This window comes from Schistocerca gregaria, chromosome 2, assembly GCF_023897955.1.
Source record: "Schistocerca gregaria isolate iqSchGreg1 chromosome 2, iqSchGreg1.2, whole genome shotgun sequence".
NCBI lineage: Eukaryota > Metazoa > Arthropoda > Insecta > Orthoptera > Acrididae > Schistocerca > Schistocerca gregaria.
In genome coordinates, this window is record NC_064921.1 from 821,670,071 (window position 1) to 821,697,045 (window position 26,975).

Genomic DNA, 26,975 nt, shown 5'->3' on the forward strand with positions numbered 1-26,975 from the left:
CTAAAACTTGTAGGGTACCTCTATTGTCATTGTACTCAGTTTCAGTCTACATTTTCTGCCTCAGTAACTGTTCATTCTCGTATTGCATAATAGAGGCTTAACTAACTTGCAATTTTGAGTAATAACTTCATTCATTTTAATAAACGCAAACTTTCACTGGGAAAAGTAGTAACTACGGATAGAGCACAAATTAAGTGCGCACAATTTCGTTTATTCAGTATTTAGCTTAGCGAGTGACTTCTTCTGGCTTGGTATGTATTTTATTGTTGTTATTTTAGAATTAAATCAGTTACTCACTTGCTTAAAATTAGGTCAATTAAATATTTCAATAATCAAAACTAAATTGCTCGAATTTTTCTAAATTTTGCATTATGTTGAACTGAGGTTACTGAAAGTCATTTTTTTACATAGTAAAGTTGAAGTTAAGCCAGTCATTTATTTAACAACTAGATTCCTTTACTTTACTTTCAAAATTTAGTATTTCAGAATAAATAACTACAAACTCAGTGTTTTCTGATTCATTTATATTTACGTGAAGTGTTCTGCTTTGGAAAAGCGTGACAGCCTGTAAGCATAGAACTGAATCGTTGACTATCGATAGTCGCCTCTCTGACGAGCGCAGAGCAGGGGTGGGGAGTGTGGCGTAGCTTTCTTGGAGCGTAGTCGGAGTGTTGTATTGATACCGTGGCTGCAACACGTATCTTAGAAGTTACCGTGAAATAATTGAAAAGGTTTGCCACACAAATTTTGCGTTTACTTTCAGTGTTTACGACGCAGTGTCAATACTAACCCAAAAGGTGCTGTTTCTCGGTTCCGTGTGTCGTGTAGGAACAAAAACGATCAACCGCGACACGACGGTTACGAAAAAATAATGTGGACTGGTATGATCCTAATTGCAAGTTCTAAGTGAAAGAAACACACATCTTTTTGACTGGCTGAATATCACGAGAGCAGGTACTTTCTCGTTCGTAGATCGGACGCGAAGATTTACGGAGCATCCGCGTAGCGATTCGGTCACGCTCATGGTAGTGTTGTTAGCTGTTCAATTGTTTAGCACTCTAGGAAGAACAGTGCCAATCGTCGACTGATAAAACATCCTTTGAACAGTGGTTACTTTTGGTTCTGTGCACCGTCTTTTTGCAATGCATGCCATCAATTAGACAGCAACCTTACACATCACAACCGACACCTACTTGGAGTACAAATACTGATCACGACCATCCTGGAATAATGTTAATTGTGAACAGTGCAGCCACACGCTGTGCGAATGTTTAACAGAATACAACGAATTCCACCAGATCAACTTGGTATTGTTGGTGTGAATGTCTCCTCTCCATGCTAGACAACAATTATTACAGGACACATCGCAGCAGGCAGTGCAGAGAGCAGCAGATCAACCGCCATGGGAAGGACCATGTACTTGGGTTTAGGCACACGGTCCTTAAATATCCAGCCCCGTTCCTCTGTCTAGGGAGTGTTGTACAGGCTCGAGTGCTAAAGGCTAGCTTTTATTCGGACTGCATATCTACCACCTTCTCTTCCCGGGCGTGTTAAGTCTTCTGTTTCTACGACAGTGGCATTTCTTTGCTATTACCTTTCTTAAGATTCTGGAGACTCATTGCCCTTGAGTGCTGGCGACCGTTTAATTATCCCCTTTTCAGTTAACCAGTACCTTTAGTGTTATTAGTATTTATTTTTATTTAATATTACTTGGTACGCTGTACCCCCCCCCCCCCCCCCCCCCCCCCCCCGGATCCGACTGTGTGGTTCGTGAGCAATTCCACCCATTCCAAAATTATCATCAGTAATTTGCTAAAGTTTAGACTAGAGTCATCCTTCAGAAGGGTCTGTTGTACACTTTCCTCCAACTAATCGGTGTCATTTTCATTCGATAACGATAGCGTTACTCACTGTAAAACTTTATTAGGCATATGCGATCACGGTCAGTTATAATGCAATCCAGCAGGCCGATTAGGAGGAGGGAGGTTACATGTTAGCCGTCAGTTTGCTACATGGTGCGCTTGACGGCCGGCTCTCAGGGAGCGGTGATATAGCTATCTCGTTTGCTGAACCTCTCAGACGGTGTAAAATTTGTCATGTAGGCTAGCAGACTCGGTTGACTGTGTGAACATCAACGCTCGCGAGGTGGCCGACCTACAGTCTTTCTCAAAAGTTTTCAAAGAAACTATTCGGTAAGGAAAATTTGATTCTTAATCATCTTATAGTTTCATTCATCAGCCTCTTGTGAACTGCCTATCGTTCTTTCAATGATTATAGTTGTCGAGATAATTCGAGAATAAGTAAGATACTGCAACAAATTTGAAAGATTTGCAATGAAAAAAAGGGTCGCAAGCCATTCAGTTTGATCAATGTTTGATCGTATGTCGCTACAAACGAAGTGTAGCTAACCTACTGAATTATTCTTTAAACTTTGGAGGATATCACCGTCGGTCTACAGTGTCGAGAAAATGGAATATACGTAAAGCACTGTGTTCCAAACACGCGTGACAGCGAAAAAGGCAAATGTAATATTTACAAATTCCTTGTATCTTATAAACGGTTTGAGAGATCGAAACAAGATTTTGGCAAATGATATCACGCAATGGGGAGAGTATTTTGTAAATAATTGATATGTGAAACATCTGTAACTTCCACAATATTTAGGGAACTAAAGGCTTTTCAATGAAATAATGTAATTTTAAAACCATCGATAGCTAGAAATGATGTGTGTTGTGCTGCAATATAAGTAAAGACATGTCACGTTTATTTTAACACTGACTATGGGTTTTTTCATAAGCTATTTACCTATCTTACCCTAAGCTGATAGTTTGATAATGCATTCATTCTCTTAGGACTCCGTCATAATTTTGACTTCATTAAAAGTTTAATGACATGAATATTTCTAAACAATATTGTGTTTTGCCAAGAAAAATAGATTTAAACATGGTAACAAGAGAAGTTATGTATAACTCAAAACTTGTCACTAACGACATTTCTATGAAGGAGAAAGCTCTGGCGAAAATAAATTGCCACTTTTGTTGAAATTTTGGTATAATCTTATAATGCAGTGTATTTCTGTTAAAGAATGATTGGTACTGAAACTGGATGGTGGGTTTTATATATATATCTCAGTTATTTGAAAAATATGAAAACATTTCAGTTTGCACACACTTGCTTTTTACACATTAAGGTATAACGAGAGTGTCAATAACCTTGATGTTTGTGGTGAAAAAATACAATCCTTTACTCTGTGTAGGGATAGTGACTAAAAGACCGTATACTATGTGCTTTTACGTTGTTTTTATATTTCTCAGATAACTGAAATACATAAATAACATCCTCTGGCCTGTTGCCGTGTCCTGAGAGGGAGTTAGAAAGACACGCGCAAAGCACGAAGACTTTGATAAGGAACTGTTTGTGCGCCGCCTACTGTTGCCGCCATCTTGGCTGAAAGTAGACTGATGAGTAGTGAAGAGCACGGAACTCGGTAGGATTCGGTCGGGAACTGGATGTAAATAAAATATTGGTAGGAAGGAATACATTCCCTGGAAGATTCCCCTGGCACGTCCCCTATTTTCAAGTATGCAGAAGTGGCCATATTAGACTGTACTACTCTTGTCTGCAAATGAAGGGTTTATTTCAATAGTGGTACAAGTCCATTTTTGTTCATTCTGAGATACAGAGTACTAAAGTTAAATGAGCGCTCAAAAATCTGCAGTTGAGATACTAGAAATATTCAAGTACACATACTTGAACAAAAATGGACTTGTACCACTATTGAAATAAGCCATTCAAATACAAGTCCTACTGCGGCTAAACCTCTAGAATTTTTCTAAATACTGCCTATTCCAAATAATACAAGTACAACCCTCGGCCCCGAGCGACACAGAGGTAGTGCCCCAGACAACTACCGATCTGTTCTCCCCCTGCAGGCGGTGGTTGGCCTATTTGTAAGGAGCAGTTGCACACTGCACCACCCGTGTCGTGTGTTCACTGATGATTGTGCCGATTGGGATCGTCATGGAGTTGCCGCATGACATCCGCCATACTTTTGTGACGTATGCTTGTCGGCGCTGGTGCCTGTACCGTTCAAGGGTCAAGCTGCTTAGCTCGCTGCTGGCGAAGTGACGTTCCACTTCTTGTTAGCTGATAAAACATTGGATACCGGCATCTAACACGTCACACAAATATTTCACTTCTTCTCTTCAAGAAACGATTTTTCAACTTTCTTACCAACATAAGCTGAATACGTTACTACTGAATATTTTACATTTCGCGACACTGATTCGGTACCAGTCGATCATTATCAAAAATACTCTGGGTCGTAGAATTACGCCGAAATTGCAACACAAGTAGTAGTTCTTCTTCCCCAAAGTTCATGTGCAATTTTCCCTTCAAAAAACAAGTTAGTAGTATGTGAAAATGGCCATTCTCCATATAAAAGTAAACTATAATTTCTTCACATGTGTTATCCCTAACTCACAGCAGTTTTCGTTTCTACAGCTATTGATGGTTCTTAAAAATTGCATTATTTCACTCAAAAAATCAGTATCGGCTTGACTGTCGCTATACATGTGTAAGTTTCTCAATATAATCATATGGAAAATGTGTACTGTAATTTCCAAACTCTTGTTTCGATATCTCAAACTGTTCATGAGATATGAGGAATGCTGCGAATATTCAATTCTAGCCTTTTTGTTGGCGTGCTTGTCTGAGATGAAGTGCTTTACATACATCCACCTTCTCGAGAGTGGAGAAAGTTAGCGATACTCTTCCAAGTTTAAAGAATAATTCAGTGTTGTCAGATACATTTCATACCAAGCAAATATGACTTAACATGCCCAAACGCAAATTCATAGTGTCACCTATTTTTCATGGCAAACTTAAAAACTTCGTGCAGTAGCTTATTTTATCTGTATATATCACAGTAACTATAACAATTAGCGAAACGGTAGACAGATCATCATGAAGCTAATTATTAAGCTGTGAGATGTGTGAAAATCACGTTTTTTTACCAAATAATGTCCTTATAATCGATTGAGACAGATAGCAGGTCGGTTGGGGGCGCGTGACATTCAGTTTCACCTCGACAGTTAACTGCGGTTGTCTGAGAGTTCTCATCCTGTAGGTATTGATATCAGATGCCGAAAAGGACTCATGACTGGCCAGCATTCAGGAATCGTTATGACTTACAAGGAAAACAGTAACAGAGCTATCATGAAAAATTTATCCACTATAAGGAAGAGTCCAAGAATTCTAGTGAAACAGAACGAATTGTCTGGAGAATTTAATACATTGTACGTGAGTTTACGATCAGATTCCAATAAATTCCATGAATACACAGGGTAACGCAAAATCAGTTAGGCCATCGAAATACATAAAACCCTAAGAACATGAATAGAGAGGATGGACTCAGGCTTGCCACATCTTGGCTGCCAGCAATCGGAGCCCAACAGACTGCACTGCCAACACGAGGCACGAGCACCACCGGCGAGTAACTGCCGCTGCGCGGCCGGCTTCCAGCATTTGGTAAACAGCAGCCAACCTCATTGGACGGTGACCACCAATCATGGTACATAACACAAGAGCCAATACGCAAAAGAGGGTACGCTCTCCCTCCACCGCAATAACCTATTAAAATAAAATTCCCTCCCCTTCTTCCTTAAGTGACCAATGTAACGAACTATCTTTTTAAAATTATGACGTAATGGCATGCCCAGTGAACAGTAACAATACAATATAAGAGACTCTACATAGCTAGAACGCACCAGTAAACCCAGAAGAAGGCCACTGCAACCGTGGCCGACACGTTGGTTTTTCTTCAGCAGCAGTAGTACCTTATGACGCGGCACCATACGCAGAAAACTATTATGTAAATTACTACTAACATCTAATGGTGTAAAGTCAAGCACAACAGAGGTAATTTGAGTAATGTGTGATGTGTAAATTATCAAGACTAATTTGCCTGATACTGTCATAGTCTGGGAAGAGAAGAATAACCAATCTGATTCTCACTCGCAGCTTCAGTCCACCACTCATCGCCCTTTTCCCCTGAAAACACAATTTCTGTATTGTAGATAACTTCTTCACAGAAGACAAAATACTCATGAGAAACATATGACCCTCATCTTCTTTTAATTTCTCATGTGGTTTATTTTCACTTGAACTTTTCTCAATCAGTAAAAGTTTGTGTTTTTGGAATGCCAGCATGTATTATTGCTTCCTTTTTGTAGAAGCCGATGAGTAAGCTGTGGGTTGAGATAATCCATCAGTCTCGTAATGTTCTACATAGCGATCTCGGTAGACGAAATAATAGTTTGTCACTAATAGCAAGAAATGTTTGTGAATTACTTTTGCCAAACCAGTGTGACACAATAACAATGTTTATTTACTATTAACATTAATCTTAAATGCTTAGAATCGACCTATTATTATATTGACAGTGACTAGACTGCCAAATTTCTGGCCTTTATTGTACCACTGTGATAATTTTTTCAATAGACATAGCTCATAGCTCCCTGAACGCTCTAGAAACACAAATTGGGCTCCATCACATGTGCACGCGGTGCTGGACGTTGATATTGCTAATTGCAAATGCCCCCCAAAATGCTTGCATCCAGGACACTACATCTAACCAAGTTTGCGTTGCTTGTTGCGGGGGAAATCACAATCATGCTGCTTGTCCCACTCCTTTCATACCATGCCTAAGGGCCAGATTTCAGCAGCTCAGGGAAACAATTTCTGCTAAGGAGACGATCATACTTGCCACTTACAGACAATGAATTACCTCAGCTGTAATTAGAATTATACAAATGTAGCATCGTAGCTGAATTGATTTTAGTCAACACTAGGTACAAAGCCATGTAATTACATCTACACAAGTTCAGAAACTACTACAGGCGTGTGCTTAATTGTAGGCACATCTACCAGTAACAAGTAAGAATGTGTGCACAACAGCAATCATGTTCCCAAATCTTGCCTTCTCATTAATTTCATTTAAATTTTCTACTATTTTCAGCACTAAAAAAATCACTCATAAGTATGAGAAATATTTTTGAGCTAATAGTAGGTTCACTCAATCGAGTTTGTAAGTTAAAAGATACAAAGTGAGGATCTGTATATGATCTACAAATTTGCTACAGATTCTAATTTGCAAATTAGTATAGTGTCTTTTTCATACTGTTTGCTCTTCCTGGAGCCTGTGTATGAATGTAGTCCATGCTTAGCGACCAACAGTCGTGCAATATCACATCATTAGAATTATTGCCATTTAACATACACAAAAAGGAAGTAATATATAACGGAGTACTAAAAGGTAGCATTTTCGTAATTTTGAGTTCCACCAAAATACAAAAATCACAAACATTAAGTTTTAACAGCTTATGGTTTTAGAAAGGAAACGTTCTTCTGTAACCTTGTTGAATTAGTTCCTTTGTTTTCCAAGTTATTGAACAAATCCTGTATTCGCGATGTAAAAACGCAAACCCTTTAGCGATTATGAACTCCTATTACTATTAAATTACAGAATAGGAATTTCAGCACATTATTCGCAACATAGTACAGGGTGTCACAGGAGGAATAGTCAACATTTAGGAATATTACAGGAATTCTCATTTGAAACTAAAAACTTCATATGGACATATGTCGTACTTAGAGTGTTAGTATGCAGACTGCAAATCATGTTATTGATTGAACACTAGTATGAAATGTTCCCCTGGTAATTTGGTTATGCTTAGTAATCATACGATATTTTACTAGCATCTGATGCAAAACCAGTTCCGAGGATTCATATCAATTACAAGGTAATAATTATAAACAATTCTCTTGGTGGAACATTCCCAACTGAGCAATATACCAGAGGCTGAAAATCCCGCTACAGTTGTAAAGTTCTTTTATTATCACACGACCGGCTTCAGGTTCTTATAAGCCCATTTTCAGGTGTCGTAACTTGGTGCTGTGACACCCAAGAGCCGAGGTGGTACACTTTCACCGCGGCGCTCGGGGTCACACCACCAAGTTACGACACCTGAAAATGGGCTTATAAGAGCCTGAAACCGGTCATGTGATAATAAAAGTAATAAACATAACTAATCTCTGAAGTATTTTCAGTCAGAATAAATTAAGTATCCTTAAAATCTGCAAATAAGAAAGAAATCTATGCTTGTGTGTCCTTTTCTTATTGATGGAGAGCGAGGTAGCACATACCGCATTTCCAGTTATGTACAGACAATAGGCATTGCACAGAACGAATAAAACAGTTCGCTTAATAAATAAATTCCTATTACAAAAATAATTAATTGGTTCCTACTATAAATAGCCATAAAATCTTGTTGAATGTCTAATACAGATTACTTTTTTGCAACACATTCTGAATAAGAACAACATCCATCAGTCTCCTGACGAAATATTTAGTGTAAGAAGATCAGTAATCGATTAACACGACAGAACCCACAGATATGATAACTACAGCCTTCACTGTGTATAGATTTCAATGCAAAAAACGTTTATATTAAATTTAAGAAAATTATTCTGTGATGTAAGTTATTTTTTCATGATGATGGCAGACCCATATATTGTCACTTCTTGAACTGATGATGATACTATCTAGCGACCGTTAGTCAGCACCAATATTGCACTTTTAAAAATCGGTTCAAATGGCTCTGAGCACTATAGGACTGCTGTGGTCATCAGTCCCCTAGAACTTAAAACTACTTAAACCTAACTAACCTAAGGACATCACAAACATCCATGCCCGAAGCAGGATTCGAACCTGACTGTAGCGCCTAGAACCGCTCGGCCACTCTGGCCGTCTATTGCACTTTCAAATCGTTATAGCTGATAATACCTATCTCAAGATACACGCTCATCTTCGCACAGGGAAGAAAAAAGAAAGAGGTATGTGTTAGTAATTATTTTTATCACCTGATACTCAGGTTGTTAAAGTTATTAAATATTTTTATAAAATGTGACTTAACAGAACAGCCATATGTTGTTGTTGTTGTTGTCTTCAGTCCTGAGACTGGTTTGATGCAGCTCTCCATGCTACTCTATCCTGTGCAATCTGCTTCATCTCCCCGTACCTACTGCAACCTACATCCTTCTGAATCTGCTTAGTGTATTCATCTCTTGGTCTCTCTCTACGATTTTTACCCTCCACGCTGCCCTCCAATGCTAAATTTGTGATCCCGTGATGCCTCAAAACATGTCCTACCAACCGATCCCTTCTTCTAGTCAAGTTGTGCCACAAACTTCTCTTCTCCCCAATCCTATTCAATACCTCCTCATTAGTTACGTGATCTACCCATCTAATCTTCAGCATTCTTCTGTAGCACCACATTTCGAAAGCTTCTATTCTCTTCTTGTCCAAACTAGTTATCGTCCATGTTTCACTTCCATACATGGCTACACTCCAAACAAATACTTTCATAAACGACTTCCTGATACATAAATCTATATTCGATGTTAACAAATTTCTCTTCTTGAGAAACGCTTTCCTTGTCATTGCCAGTCTACATTTTATATCCTCTCTACTTCGACCATCATCAGTTATTTTACTTCGTAAATAGCAAAACTCCTTTACTACTTTAAGTGTCTCATTTCCTAATCTAATTCCCTCAGCATCACCCGATTTAATTTGACTACATTCCATTATCCTCGTTTTGCTTTTGTTGATGTTCATCTTATATCCTCCTTTCAAGACACTGTCTATTCCGTTCAACTGCTCTTCCAAGTCCTTAGTCGTCTCTGACAGAATTACAATGTCATCGGCGAACCTCAAAGTTTTTATTTCTTCTCCATGAATTTTAATACCTACTCCAAATTTTTCTTTTGTTTCCTTTACTGCTTGCTCAATATACAGATTGAATAACATCGGGGAGAGGCTACAACCCTGTTTCACTCCTTTCCCAACCACTGCTTCCCTTTCATGCCCCTCGACAGCCATTTATCAGGGGAGAAACAATGTAACAGCCCCCATAACGTAGGCAAAATTCACGATAATCTGATGGTATGACTAAAAAATGACGCGATCTAGCTAGCTATATGAAAATGTGGCTTACCATTGTGAGATCACACTGGTTCGTTACACTGTTTCACTTAAGCGCCTTTTAGTCTCCACTGTGTGATAAAGAATGTTAGCATTATTAGCAGAAGATGACAGGTGTTTTGTACAACAAGATAACGATAATGATTATTCATTGCGGTCACTGTACTCTTTGACTCACTTATATATTTTAAAGGAATTAAAATATATTTTTGACATAATAATACAGACAATTTAGACTTAGACTTTTGTGCAAAGGTCAAACTATTCTTGTCGACAAGTGCACTTTAAGCTATAAGTTACGTCAGTAGTAACACCTGTAAGTGTTCTGTCGTGTTATAGAAGAAACTTCTATGTATTTCGATAAACAATACACACACTTTTGGTTTTATTGAAATTGTGTACCAAGATCGAACTTTCATCGACAAGTGTCATTTAACCTGTAGGTGAAATCAATAGTGCTTTGAGTGGGCCAAGTCTATTTTTCTAACAGTACAGAACAATCAGGCTTGGTGGGAATGCCATATCTATTTTGTACTCAAAATATTACGTATTTTGCTAACTAATTTTATTTTAGTCCAAAGATCGTAGTTTGGTTCACCATTAGAGATCTGAAATTTACTTACATACTGTGACAAACAAGCTGCAGGTTTGGTATGTTCTAGAAATCATTAGGTATATGATGAGCACTTTTAGTTTGATGCAAAGATCGTCTTTTCAGATACCAAACTTTTACCTCAGTGTGGAAGTTTGTTCCACCAATGCCTTTGGTGTTGTGGGCATTTTGTGTGTTTACAGCTCATATCTGGAACATTAAGAAGGCATATATCTGTACTACGAAAATGTGTAGTTAAGTGATACTATTTGTTAACTATATAAACAAAATGCAACATTTTTAGTAAGATTCCGTCTGCTAAAGTGTCAGAAAATGTAACTTAGGCGGATGACCATGCCACCACAGGTAGGCTCTAGTTCAAATGTGACGAAATCTATATTAGCTAGTCAGTAACACCAATTATATATTTCTAGTGTAGAACATGAACCTTATTCATCGTGCTTTGTGAGGTGATGTTTGCGTTACTGAAAAACTTCTGAAAAGTCAAGGCAATGGATTTGTGTACCACAACTAAAATAGCTCCAAGTATGCCTACACATTACAGAAAATTTAGACATGGAACAGACGTTCCTCTCTGTGTGGAACCTTGTCCTACATTTTCTTTGATCATTTTGTGTGTTTACATATCGTATTTTGATTTTGCTTGTCACGATTACATCTCGGTATTATTTGGCAGTTGATTAGGGAAAGAAAAAGGAAAACACGCTGAAATGTTTTTGGAAACCCTCTGCACCGTAGTTCCAATCAATAAATATCGCAGCCTTTCTTAAAAGATCATATTCGTGCACAGCCTTATCTATACCCAAAAACGAAGTATCAACAAATTGTTAAGCACGTTTTTTTAGCAATATGTGCTATATGTTGTTATATGACAATTAGGCATGGCAATAACAATTTGTCAGTTCATTTTAGAGTCTACAGTCAAGTGTCAGGCATCGCACATTAAGTGAACTGTTCCATTTGCTGACAGTTACAGAACAGTGATTCGGACTGCCTATTGTTTGCATGTTTGCATGCTGAGATTTGTATTGTAAGCAACATGTGTTTTGCACTGTTACAGGCCTGGTCAGTTCGTGTTTGGGCAGAAGCTCGTTTAGGTCTGCTTAGGAAGTTATTTTAGCCACATGTGTTTTTTAAAGTGGGATCACGTTTTTTTTTCTAGTTCAGAACTAATATTCTTCCCCCCTAAAATGATGCTTTGTAAGGTGTAGCATTACTGAGCTACATCCAAAGTGTGGTCTTCGTAACACTGCCTGAATAATGTTTAAAACTGAAATGCTGTGTTTGCGTGTGTGAATTTAATTCATCGTACATTAAGTGTGTGGTGTATTAATCGGAATAAGCTTATTCACATGAGTTGTTCAACGTGTAAGTTAGATCCTTAATCCCTAGTTACCCCACCATTGTCACACTTTTATCTGTTATTAATTAATAGCATTATACTGGACTTTAACATTTTTAGCTGAATGTTTTGTGACTGTAAGGTGTTATTTGACATATTTTCCATTCTGATTTTTGTTTTTCTGTACCGCGTCAGCTTTTCGTACATATGACATCTAATGTTTCAGGTGAAATCACGTTTTATTCTAAAAGGAGATTCTTTTATTCCATTAAAATTACTAATTTTGTATCATGTGTATGATTACTACACACTCCGTTAGAATAGATAACAGCATATCTTAACATAAAATGCTAATAATTAGGCGACTGATGACCTCAGATGTTAAGTCCCATAGTGCTCAGAGCCATCTGAACCAGCTAATAATTGTTACAAAGCACAACACATGTGTGGTAATTTAATTTCGCTTCGGTGGTTCCACTGCATGAGGTTCCTTCTGACAAGGGGCAAAACTTCTCGTCATTGATTGTCTGCCTTCGCAAATGCTATCTCTGTTTTGCATAATGTTTGCGTTTCGCCTTTCGTGGTGAAACCATTCTACTTGTTCTTCAGTAACAGTGCCCAGGTTTTCAGGCAAAATATCAGTATGTCAAGGCAGAAAATGAACCTTCACACTCATGTTACACTCACATTTCATGAAATCTGGCAACATTGTTTTAACCGTGGTTTGGCAATTTAGGTGTTTGTTGTTGCTCCCGAAATTGGTCACTACTTCTTCAAAAAGAATCAAAGACCTTTTCTCCACTGGATGCATTGTACTTTGAGACAAATTATCTTTCATTAAATTTCTTTTCTGTGGCCCCATAAGAAGCCGTTATTTATGTTTCTCATACGATACTTTTGGAAATCTTGTTACCAGCTACATGAAGCAGTCACCATTTCTTGGAAATGCTTTAGTTAATTCTTTCGTGAGTCCAAGCGTGATATGAAAAGGTCATTGTATCTTGGATGGTTGAACAACTACTTCATTTATTACATTCTATGAATTCAGTTGGAGGGTTTTTCTTTCACCCCCATTAGTTGCCCCTAAAAGCCTGTTTTTCGCTTGGCTGTCCCATTCACAAATGACATAAGGCATTTTTGTGAAGCCGGATTGTTGACGTTGTACCGTGCTAACTGCTTTCAAATCCCCACATATTGTGCCAAAATATTTCTCATAGTTCCTGTACTTCAACACAGCTTCGAGGTTTTCATATTCTGGGAAGCAGGTAGGCCCAAGGACAAATAAAAGGCTGACATCTATAAATTGAGTTACCAGTAAAATAATATCCGTCTACTGAAAACACTAAAATTACAATTTGACTAGCTGACAAACCTGGAATTACCCGAGTATTCATTTTTCCAATTTTCTGGTACATACGGCAACAAAAAATGAACTGTATTTGTAGTGAAGTATCGAAAAAACACATTTCCATGTATTCGTGAAAACAAATTTGAAGTTATGAAACAGTCGTATCAAAGAAATGTGTACGATGAACCGATGTATAAGTACAGTATTCAGATTAAGAAACGTGATCACGGATAGTTTCTGTACACTCGACTCAGCTATTCACGTGTCTACAAAGCGGTTCTGTAAACGTCTCCATGGCAACAGCTCTTCATAGCTCAATAGATAGCCGTCGTTACCGCCTACAACCGTTCGCGCTGCATAGTTGAAAGCTGTCAAAGGCGTTTCAAGGTGTCAGGGATTTCCTTAAGTTGACTGACTGTTGGAGTGCCTCATTGTTATCAGTCAAGAATAAATGTTTTAAAATTTCATGAGCGTTGTAACATTTTTTTTTCACACATCTCAATGTTTTTGACGTCACATCTCTCGGACTATATGTCGTATAGTAATATATGTGTGTAGGCACATTCAACGGCATATGTGGATACTGACAGCGAAATATGTTGTGGGCAGAGTTAGTATCAAAACCGTAAAAAATTTAAGCGTCTTAACACGATGCGGTAGTTTTTGCACGTCTCAGTGTTTACGAGGTCATATCTCCTGATCTATATATCCTATAATGATAAACTTTCGCAAATACATTCAGTGGTATATTGGATACTGTCTACAAAATCTGTTGCGCATAGAAGTAATAGAAAAGAAGTAATAAATTTAAATTTCATGCGCAATGCGGCAGTTTTTCATAAATCTCAGTGTTTATGACGTCATGTCTGCTGAAAAATACGTGTTTCCATGATGCAGTATTTAAAGTACATTTAGCGGCATACGTGGATACTGCCTCGTATTGCGAATTCAATACGTCACACACGACATGGCAGTTTCTCACGCATCTCAGTGTTTAAGACGTCATTACTTATTTCCTGAACTATAATATATAGTTAGTTCTTACCCCCACAGCGATTGTTGCCTGATAGTAAGGGCTACTCGTACTAGACTGATCCAGTGGCTTGGAAAAAATGTGGAACTTACATACATACACATACACATACACACAAACACACACACACACACACACACACACACACACACGCACGCACACATACACACTGCACTTTTATAATATGTATGGACTTACAACAAGGTACAGTCATTAAGCCTATGAAAATATTAGCCTCAAAAATTATAACTACAAAAGAATTTAATTTAAATTCTAGCCCCACGTTTAATATTGTAGCATTAGACAAAATGTTGGTCATGCGAACTTAGGACAGCAGTTAAATACATTGTTTTGCTCCAAAATTCAAGATATAACAAGACTCTTATGACAACGTTTAATTAAAACATTTCAGTGTCATAGCATACGAGGCAATAAGGTTCTGTAAGGTTCAGAATGGTCTGGACTCGATTTCATTTTGTTAATAATCACTCAATTAAGAATAATGAGGTAATAATTACAATAAACACAAAGCTCTCATTGGCAGGAGATCAACGTGTTACACAGGCCTTGGTACCGTAGCCACAGTCCATTAGTGAATACACAAATAAGGATATGTCAAAGGCTACCCAGAAACAGCTGAGTGGTACCAAAACTAAACTAGGAATTCTTGGCGCGGTAAGAGAGTATAACAACACTTTGTGCAAGTTTCACAATCTGGTTGCACATGGACAATGTGCCGTCCTACAAGACTCCAGTTACAGAACAGCTTTAAAATATATGTGCGATTCATACAAGGCTAAAGGTAATCATACAACTGTCTATCCACAACACACACTCACACAAAGTCTATCGCTATTAGAACCAGACGACACAACGTAGGGTCACGTGCCCTAAACATGATATAGCCAAAATTTTCCAATTATCTGGTCCATCGAGTCTGTTAATAAGAAAACTGTACCTACTACAAACATTCCTACTGTCAGTTATACAGCCAAAATTTAGATATAGGCAATCATAATTTGCTTTTCCAACAGAAACATCACTTTTGAATTAAAATACTGAAAATGAATATGCACACAGTTCTAAAATACTTGCCAGATTTACGCAATTAATGAAATTTGTGCTACATAAAAAATTGTGCGGTGTAGGTTGGATTATTCATTATTTACACATTTATTATAATGAGATAATTGTTAAGCAACCACTATAATACTTAAAAATGATACGCTTCATTCCAAAATACACGGAGGTGACAAAAGTCATGGGATAGCCATATCCATGTATACAGATGACGATAGTATAAATTACACAAGGTGTAAAAGCGCAGAGCTATCATTTGTACCCACCTGTTTCATGTGAAAATGTTTCGGATGTGATTATTGTCGCGCAGTGGGAATTATGGGGCTTTGAACAAGCAATGGTAGTAGGATTTAGACTATGGGACATTCCAAATCATTAGGGATTTCCACATTCCATGATCCACAGTGCCAAGAGTGTGGCTAGAATATTAGATTTTAGGCATTACCTCTTACCAGGAACAATAGTGTCACCGAAACTTTCACATAACAACCGAGAGCAGCAGTGTTTATGTAGAGTTGTCAGTGCTAACAATCAATGTGGGGCCAATGACTAACGTATCCATTATGACAGTACGAAGAAATTTGGCTGCAGAAGACCGGCGCTAGTTTCTTTGGTAGCAGCACAACATCGCCTCTCCTGGGCTCGTGACCATAATGGTTGCATCCCAGACAACTGGAAAACCGTGGGCTGATCAGATGAGACCCGATTTCAGTCGGTAAGAGCTGATGGTAGGGTTTGAGTGTGATACAGACCCCTCGAAGCCATGGACCAAAATCATCAACAAGGCACAGTGCAAGCTGTTGGTGGCTCCATAAAGGTGAGACGCGTGTTTACAGGGATTGGATTGGGTCCTCTTGTCCAACTGCTTGGAGACCATTTGCAGCCATTCATCGACTTCATGTTCCCAAACAACGATGGAGTTTTTACGGATAACTTAGCGCCATATCACGGGGCCACCATTGTCCCCTAATGTTTTTAAGAACGTTCTGAACAGTTCGAGCGTATGACTTGGCCACCCAGATCAACCGGCATGAATCCGATCGAATATTATGGGACATAATCAAGAGGCCAGTTCGTGCACAAGATTCTGCAGCGCCAAACTTTTAGGAATTATAGGCGACTGTAGAGACAGTACGGTTCAGTATTTCTGTAGAGTATTTCTAACGACTTGTTGAGTCCATACCACGCCGAGTTGCTGTACTACGCCAGGCGACGGCCGGTCCGCCTCGATATTATGAGGTGTCCTGTGACTTTTGTCATCTCGGTGTATGACACAGTTCATTTCAACAAGTGATACACTGTCAACTAATAAACAGCACCCAGCCTTACAGAGGTGTACCGTGAGCTGTCGTCGTTCCATAAGCAGTAAACTCATTGCTGAAAAAGAAATGCCTCCTAACAATGGAGGACCTCGAATCTCGGTCCTGCTCACAGTTTTAATCTGCCAGGAAGTTTAAAAAAATGATCAAGAAATATAGAAAGCTATGTTTGGACCAAAGTTACGACAAGTAAACAAAAAATAAAAGAAACTAAGGAGGCTTATTCTGTTTCTGACATCTCTTTCAAGAGTGATGACAGCTTAGCTAATGTCAACCCATTTGGAGAATCCACACTGGATCCTATTGTAATGACAGATCAAGACCATATTGTTGGAGGACTTTGTATCTTGGCTAAATTTCGACGTGGAAAGATGAATGCATACAGATACAGATATGTCTACAGCATACAAAGAGTAAAATAAATATCTCTTATTAATAAAACTGATTTGATACGGAAACTGGCGATTTCTTATGTCCCTACATGGGTTGTAAACATATTATACGACGGACCTGCTTCATGTTTAACGGTCCTGTTGATGTAAAACAGTGATTTTCTTTTGAGAATATCCTATTTTTGTATTACTGTCAGTATAGTCAGTTCAACTGTAAACAGTTCCTATCCATTGCTGGTTGACTATATAGTACCCACATTAAAACAGGAAAAAGAAATAGACAATTCTGTAGTTAAGTCTCACATATATTTCTTGCCATAAAGTTCCTAGAAATATGCCCCATAGGAATATAACATTTGCATTTATGTACCGTTTTGTAGGTTCTCTTACTCATTTTTAAGATCTCAATTTTCCTCTTCTGTGTACATACCAATATCACATTTATATTATGTATTGGAACTACGTATCATGTCTAAGAATTTTAGTCCACGAAAGTGATACACAGTTTTCATTCTTTATAGTCTGCATTTGTAACTTAAAACAATTAAATACATTTATTTTAAAGCAAACTCTCTGAAATTTACAATTTTTCGCAAGAATTACTCTTTTTCTTTCAAGCCTACAGACAAATATTGTCATTCTGTATCATATTTAAATCATCTTAGCATACATCGGAATCTGTTAACACAGTTTAAATAACTTGAAAGACATTGTCAAAAATTATTACTGTTGTAGGGCTAGTGATAGCTTCAACATCAAAAATTATTATTATGGAAACACATACAGGAAAATGTGTAAAGCTCTCTCTGACAGTATTATCGTTATCTACACTTTTTCTCCTACAGGTGCTATGCTATCTAGCGAAACTTTATTATCGTTACCATAAACTCTCATTAGATGGTTCATTCCATTCAGCAGAACATGTAACTCTTCTTCACCTTCTATCAGGATAGCAAGGTCATCAACAAATCATATCATTTATGTTCTTTCACCTTGAACTTTAATCCCTCTGCTGAACCTTTCGTCTACTTCCATCATTGCTTCTCCGATGAACAGATTGAACAGAAGGGGCGAAAAACTACATCCTTACCTTACACGCTTTTTAATCCGAGCACTTCGTTCTTGGTCGTCCACTGTTAGTATTCCCTCTTGGCTCTTGTACATACTTTGTATTAATAGTCTTTCCCTATAGCTTACCTCTATTTTTCTCGGAATTTCGAATTTCTTGCACCATTTTACATAGACTAACGTTTTTTTCAAATCCTACGAAGGTGTCTTGCTTTTTCTTTAGTCCTGTTTCTATCATAAACTGATCGTCATCTAACACATCCTCAATTTTCCTTTCCATTCTTATATATATTATTCTGTTCAGTTAACGGAATGTATGAACTGTTAAGTTGATGGTGCGATAATCCTCGCACTTCTCAGCTCTTGCAGTACCCGGAATTGTAATGATGTCACCAGACTCATACATTCTACACGTGAATAGTCGGTTTGTTACCACTTACCATAATGATTATAGAAATTCTGATGGAATGTTATCCATCCCTTCTGCTTTATTTGATCTCAAGTCCCCCAAAGCTCTTTTAAATTTTGATTTTAATACTGGATCCGCTGTCTTTTCTCAATCGACTCCTGTTTCTTCTTCTATCACATCAGACAAATCTTCTCCATCATAGAGCCTTCAATGTACTCTTTCCACCTTCCGCTCTCTCCTCTGCATTTAACAGTCGAATTACCGTCTCACTTTTAACGTCTTTTAATTTCACTGAAGCTTATTTTGATTTTGCTACATTCTGAGTCAGTCCTTCGGTGAATTATTTTCTTTTTCGATTCCTTTACTCTTTTTCTGCATCCATTTCTGATATCCTGTGTATCTCATACCTCAGCAAATTGTATTTCTGTATTCCTGAATGTACCTGAACGTATTTATACTTCCGTCTGTCATTGATCAACTGAAGTACTTCTTCTGCTACCCATGGTTTTTTCGCAGATATCCTATTTGCACCTATGTTTATCTTTCCAACTTCTATGATTGCCCTTTTTGGAGATGCCCACTCCTCTTCGACAGTACTGCCTACTGAGCTATGCCTTATGGCCGTACCTATAACCTTAGAGAAATTCAAGGGTAGCACATCATTCCTTAGTACTTCTGTATCCTACTTCCTTGCGTATTGATTCCTCCTGACTAATGTCTTAAACTTCAGCCTACTCTCCATCACTGCTATATTGTGATCTGTGTCTATATCTGCTCCTGGGTACGTCTTACAGTCCAGTATCTGATTTCAGAACCTCTGTCTCACCATGTTGTAATCAAACTGAAATCTTCTCGTATCACCCGGCCTTTACCTCCTCCTCATGTGGTTCTCGAACAGATTATTCGCTATTACAAACTGAAATTTATGACAGAACATTCTCCTGTAACCTTTGCTTCTACTTCTTCCCTTACAGCTGCATTTCACTCCCCCATAACTATTAGATTTTCACCTCACTTTACGTACTGTATTACAGGTTCAATATTACCATACACTTTCTGTGTCTATTCGTGTTTAGTTTGTGACCTCAGCATGTATACCTGAACTATTGACATCGGTGTTGGTTTGCCGTCGGTTGTGATGAGAACAACCTTATCACTGAACTGTTCACAGTAACACATTCTCTGCCCTACCTTGCTAGTCATAACGAATCCTACTCCCTTTATACCATTTTCTGCTGCTGTTTATATTACCGTATGCTCATCTGACCAGAAATCCTTGTCTTCTTTCCACTTCTCTTCACTGGCCCCTACCATATCTAGATTGAGCCTTTACATTTTCCTTTTCAGATGTTCTAGCTTGCCTACCTCGTTCAAGCTTCTGACTTTCCACGCCCCAACTCGTGAACGTTATTCTTTCGTTGGTTATTCAATCTTTTTCTCATTGTCGCGTACTCTTTGGCATTCGGCTCCTGGAGATACGAGACTATTCCAGAATAGAGACTATTCCGGAATCTTTTTCCAATAGCGAGTTCATCATGACACCTTTTCCATTACAGGTCAGACGTCCTGTGGATACACGTTATGTGTCTTTAATGCACGGTTTCCATTGCCTTCTGTATCCTCTTGCCGTTGTTCATTGCTGATACTTGCACCCTTAGGTGCAGATTCCCATCCTAAGGACAAGAGAGTGCCCTGACTCTCTGTGTCTTCCCACGTCCTCTTTGAAATGGCTGCTGGAAGAATGAGGGTGACATCCTATGCTGCAAAATATTCAGCTGTGAATGGTCATTATCAATCAATATTTAAGCTGTGGCAGTTTTCGAACTCGAGACTGATGCCGTTCCCGCTACACCAGGACAAATCAAGTCATTTGTATGTGACCGCAATTTTTAAAATATTCAGTTACATTGTAATGTTCCTGCACGCAACAGACAACTTAACTCGTCTTTCCGCTGCAACTGCTTAAATATTCTGCATCCAGCAACATGCTAAAATAATTCAAAAGAAATACGACGACCCATGCAGAGTTCACAACTAATGATGCAACCACTCCCCTTTTTTCATAGAAATGAAATGTAAGGAGTGGTTTAGTCAAAAACACTTAAGTGGTGAAAAAAATTAAAAGAATCAATAAAAACTTTCAATTTGCTGTATTCCGAAAACTGACGATTCACACACCGACAAACCTCAATCAGACCATTCTTTTCCTTGAAGAATAATTATGTATCTGCTGACAAAAAAGATATGAATATTACTTTCAATGTATGCACACACAAAATTGAGAAAATCCCTTCAGCGCTCAACTAGGCACACGAAATTGCAAATTACCGGAAATCCTCGACTAATACAGAGCTCTACCCCGGCGCCACCATCACGGTCAGGGCGGGCTGCAGCCTCTCCTGACGCGCGGCTTCTCCCCACGCCAGGCTGTGTCCCACTGCTGCCAACAGCTAGCTGTTAGTGCGCTACCACTCGCAATAATAATATTTCAAAGTTGCTGTATGCACACAGCAGCAGAATCAATACCCAACTCTCCAAATGACGATATGAACGTCCAACTTTCAAACTCTATCGACGCACAATCCGTTTAAATAGTAACTAGAAAATGGCGATATGGCCACTCCAAGACAAAGTATCTGTTTCAAACAGAAGCATACATGGATTCCTTCCTTACTACGAACTTGAGTAAACGCGCTACAATAGCTGCCGTTAAATTCAGACTGCTCCATTCCCAGAAGTCACACTACTCCAGGGCAGCAATCACTCAGTGTGTGTGGTGGACCCATAGACAACCACATTGAGAGCTTGTGGAAAAGCTCTTCTTGAGCTAACAAGTGGTTCCGACCAAGGACCAGACGACTGATCTCGTCTGTGTCTTGGCTGCTGCCACTAACCACCTCTGCCACCAGAGAGGAAAGAGCAGAAAACAGTAGGCAGTATAGGTACCCGATGGTCTTGGGCTGCTAATGCAAACCTAGGCAATACTGCCGCATGCGGAACAGTACAACTTATTACTGAGCCAAAGAAATTTCCATTACATGAAAGTACATCTTTCAGCTATGTTTTGACAAGACTATAAATAACCTCCACTGTTTTCGATCATAAACGTTCAGTGTCACAACAAAGAGCCATATGTTCTTCTATAAATAATATAACTTATTCTGTTTCTCTGTTCCCGTACAAAGAGAATGAGTCTCCAGGTAAGAGGTGTTTGGCTTCGAGTCTAAGCCTGTACAGTTTGGCAAGATCTCTTTTCAGAGTGAAGTCACGAGTTAAATCACTTAGATCGTAGTAACTAAATAATTATGATACATAATCTTTTCATAGCTTGTAATTATCACCATCATCGCATTCATTCTTGGATCTGCTCTCCTCTCGCAAATGCTTAAGAATCGTATGTAGGTTTGGAATAGGGAGAGATTCACAATGCATAACTGGCCGTAAGGGCGAAGAAATATTAGGATATTTTATATCCTTCTTTCTCTTTCTGTCCAACAATAACCATACATTAACAACAACAACGATATATATGTTTTTGCAGCTCCCTCTACACTATGCGAATTGCAAAAAGCACTGATTTCCTCTTCACATTATTCCACAATCTCAGTCCCTCAACATATATACGGCGCATCTTGTGTTGTGCTCAGTTTTTGTCTTGATTGCCAAGCCTTATACGAAAAAAGTTAGTTTAGCAGATATTGTTCACAAAACTATTAATGACCAGTCTTTTCTTACCAATTACATAGTTAACACAGACATAACAGAATACGTTTCTGTTATGCAAACATTTGTTGAAACTCATTTCTAAGAAACTGGAAAAGTACATATAACAATACAAGTGTAGTCTCACGACACTGTACCATGTCAACAATCAATTAATGCTTCCCCACTAACAGTCAGATGGTTGTCACAAGTGTAGCCAGCTACTCCATGTTATTAAAATACAACTTTCCTTACTTGCAACAAAATTTCTTCTGGTGAAACATAAATCCAAATGAAATATGAGTTTACTTCGCTTGTGAAAAAGCTGTGCACGATACAAAAAAATTAATAACAGATCCGAAATCAGTACTAAAACGTTCTCCATGAACAGTGAAAATTTCACATAATGAAAAATCAAAGTGGCTTGTATAATTGAGTGCATTTGAATGCGGCACAAAATCCAAATCGTTCAGATACTTTTGAGCATAGCGCCGTCCTGGACTGTAGAGTCAGCAGTCTTGCAACGTATAACTGGCATACTTTCTACGTTTTTGGATTTTTTAATTTTTCTCATTTAATTGTTTTTAATTGCCCAATAGCACAACTTGGTTAATTTCACATCTTCTAATTTTTAGTTTTCCACCAACGCCATCTTAAATTTTTGATTCTACCATCAACGTCTTTGTGAGGTGGGACACCGCTCAAACATACTTCAACCCAATAAAGACGAGGCATTAATTATCAATGAATCACACACCCTGGCTTATAATTTCCAACATATTTTGTTTAACAATTGCATGGCAACAGCAGACTGCTTTTACCCCAGAATAATATACATAATTATCCTAGAAATTTAAACATTACTAAACAGACAAAATGTCTACGGGCGTCAAAGCCCATACCAAACAAATAATTTCTGAACCCTCTTTAGATAAATCTTAAGAACTATACAAACAATAAATGGTTTACTGGCAAACACTCCCACAGAAGCAAGACACCTTTCTAAGATATAACTGCAGTAAGACATTAAAAACACAGGAGAATGAAAGGCATCTTTTAGATATTACAAAATTTCAGTGACAAGTAGTACCATATCAGGGGTTTGCGGAAACTAGAATTGAGATCGAGCCTGAATGAAAGCTGAAAGGAACAGTGAAGAAGGAAAGACGGACGCCTCGGCGTCACCAGGAACAAATAATGAAATACTCAACTTACATTCACGGAAGAACTGGTGTCTACTGGCAAACACGGCGACCGCGCTATCGGTTACAATTCAAACTGGATGCCGTCAAGGCATCGTCTCCCAGTGAAACGATCAGCTACAACAGAGGACGCGCACCACGGAAACACCAACATGAAACCAAAACAGGCAAACCTCATTCAGACAGATAACCACTGTTCAATACGTTGTGCACCAATGGTCAATACGAAACAGACCATAAGGGAGTCCAAACACTGTAAGATCCCTTAACTGCAAACAGCACGAAACTCAATAAACATGTATACAGCAGAACTCTAAGAACCTGAATAATTCCCACCGTTTGATTCTTTAGCGTATCTGGTTGCAGGCTGATGTGTATGAAAGGCACTTTCAAATCTTCACATTGTTTAGCAGCGCAGACGAGAACATCGCCCTCTCACAAGACCCAGTGCACACACTCTGACCGCACCCAAGTCTCTATCCACAGCCCCACTGCCCACGTGCACGAACAGGCAGAGAATGCGCGGAGAGCGACCGTCGACAACCAGACTGCACACCGGAGCGGCAACCAACTGGCCAAAACCAGCCATCTCCCCATTTTTTTCTTTATTGTGATTTCATTCCCCTGTGCCATATGGCCAGGGGAGGGCTGTCAGTGGCACAATCCGCTTTTCAACAGAGTGACATGACAATAATACGAGAATAAAATGTTACATATAAGGCGATAAAAAAGGGGGACAGAGTAAGGGAAGATAATGGAGGTAAAATTACACTGACATGGAGACGTACATGGGGGGCAATTAAAAAAGTCGACATAAAGTTAAAAAAACACTGTTGGCAATTCTCAAAACACTAAGAAGACAATGAAGGCAAACGCACAGGTTAAAAGTCAGCCACAGTGTTAAAAACACTCCAGAACAAAACACCTTAAATCCACTTGGAGCACATACGATGAAGAATAAAACTGACAGGTGGGGCCTGTCGAGGGAGAGGCCAGAGAGCATGGAAAAGGAGGGGAGTGCAAGAGGAAGCAGGGGAGGGGCGGGATGAGTAGAGTAGGGGTGTCAGGGGCTACACCAAGAGGCAGGAAACTGGTGGGGCAGGAGATAAAGAGAGGAAGATAAGGCAGGAGGGAGTGCAGGCACTGAAGGTGTAGCACAAGAGAGGGAGGGCAAGTAGGAGGGGAAACACACAAGAATGGAGAGGGAGAAGAGGGAGTCCTGAGGAGGAGGCATGGGGAAGATGGGGTTAGATTTGGTAGGAAGGGTACATGTCAGGTCGAAGCTCATCATCCGGAAGGGGTCGATGGTTGAAGTTGCGGTTGGGATAGGAGGCAGAGTGTGTGCAGATGGACAGAGGGTGGGACATGGCGGTAAAGGCACAGCAACAGGCTGGGGATGGAGAGGAAGGGAGAAACGAGGAGGTGAGGGGGATCAATGTGGTAGACAATATAAAGTGTGCAGGTGTGTTCAAGGAAAAGGAGAATGTGGGGGAAGGGGATGAGGTCGTAGAGGATGTGCATGGGGAATGGAATGCCGATGCAGAAGGCAAGGTGGAGCGCATGGTGTTCGGAAATTTGAATGGATTTATAGAACCTGGGAGGGGCGGAAATCCAAGCCACGCTTGCGTAACAGAGGATGGGGTGGATCAAGGATTTGTAGGTGTGATGGATGGTGGAAGGTTGCAGACGCCATGTCCAGCTGGAGAGCAGTTTCAGGAGGCGGAGTCTGTTGAGAGCTTTAAGTTGTATCTTAAGGAGATGGGGAGTCCAGGTGAGGGGGCGGTCGAGGGTGAGGCCAGGATATTTTAGGGTAGGACGGGATAGGACGGCCATAAATGATCAGGTAGAGATCATGGAGATGGAAATAGCGGTTGGTTCGACCTATGATGGTCGCCTGGGTCTTGGAGGGGTTGATACGGAGGTACCACCAGCAGTGAATTGGTCAATTTGGAGGGTACGTTGGGGCCATTGAAGGTTAGGATAAAGGGCTAGGAAGGCGGTGCCATCAGCCAACTGGAGGAGATGACATCTCTACCCACAGCGTCGTGTGCTTAAATAGCCGAAAAGCGACTAAAGAGGAAAACCACAGTTATGCGATACAGAATCGATGACAGATATCTAAATGGTGCATAAATTGACAATTCACCCTAAATAACGAAAAGTGTGTGGTCATGCTTTTTTTTTTTTTTTTGGTCATTAGTCTCTTGACTGGTTTGATGCGGCCCGCCACGAATTCCTTTCCTGTGCTAACCTCTTCATCTCTGAGTAGCACTTTCAACCTACGTCCTCAATTATTTGCTTGACGTATTCCAATCTCTGTCTTCCTCTACAGTTGTTGCCCTCTACAGCTCCTTCTAGTACCATGGAAGTCATTCCCTCATGTCTTAGCAGATGTCCTATCATCCTGTCCCTTCTCCTTATCAGTGTTTTCCATATGTTCCTTTCCGACTTTGCCGGTATTTGATATTAGTAGACTTCCTTACCTTATCAGTCCACCTAATTTTCAAAATTTGTCTATAGCATCACATATCAAATGCTTCGATTCTCTTCTGTTCCGGTTTTCCCACAGTCCATGTTTCACTACCATACAATGCTGTACTCCAGACGTACATCCTCAGAAATTTCTTTCTCAAATTAAGGCCGGTATTTGATATGAGTAGACTTCTCTTGGCCAGAAATGCCATTTTTGCCATAGCAAGTGTGCTTTTGAAGTCCTCTTTGCTCCGTCCGTCATTAGTTATTTTACTGCCTAGGTAGCAGAATTCCTTAATTTCATTGACTTCGTGACCATCAATCCTGATGTTAAGTTTCTCGCTGTTCTCATTTCTACTACTTCTCATTACCTTCGTCTTTCTCCGATTTACTCTCAAACCATATTGTGTACTCTTTAGACTGTTCATTCAGTTTAGCAGATCATTTAAATCTTCTTCACTTTCACTCAGGATAGCAATGTCATCAGCGAATCGTATCATTGATATCATTTCACCTTGTATTTTAATTCCACTCCTAAACCTTTCTTTTATTTCCACCATTGCTTCCTCGATGTACAGATTGAAGAGTAGGGGCGAAAGGCTGCAGCCTTGTCTTACTTCCTTCTTAATACGAGCACTTCGTTCTTGATTGTCCATTCTTATTATTCCCTCTTGGTTATTGTACATATGGTATATGAGACGTCTCTCCCTATAGCTAACCCCTACTTTTTTCAGAATCTTGAACAGCTGGCACCATTTTATATTGTCGAACGCTTTTTCCAGGTCGACAAATCCTATGAACGTGTCTTTATTTTTCTTTAGCCTTGCTTCCATTATTAGCCGTAACATCAGAATTGCCTCTTTCGTGCCTTTACTTTTCCTAAAGCCAAACTGATCGTCGCCTAGCGCATTCTCAATTTTCTTTTCTATTCTTCTGTATATTATTCTTGT

The 26,975-nt window shown here is 39.3% G+C and overlaps 1 protein-coding gene across 1 annotated transcript in view; it reads right to left on the reverse strand.

Moving 5' to 3' along the window:
- Positions 1-10,733: 10,733 nt before the first annotated feature.
- Positions 10,734-26,975, reverse strand: part of LOC126335158 (juvenile hormone acid O-methyltransferase-like) — a 54,823-nt gene continuing 38,581 nt past the window's right edge. The window contains exon 7 of the mRNA XM_049998132.1: positions 10,734-10,847. Coding sequence (XP_049854089.1) covers positions 10,835-10,847 — 13 coding nt within the window. The 3' untranslated portion in view covers positions 10,734-10,834. The remainder of the gene's footprint in view (positions 10,848-26,975) is intronic.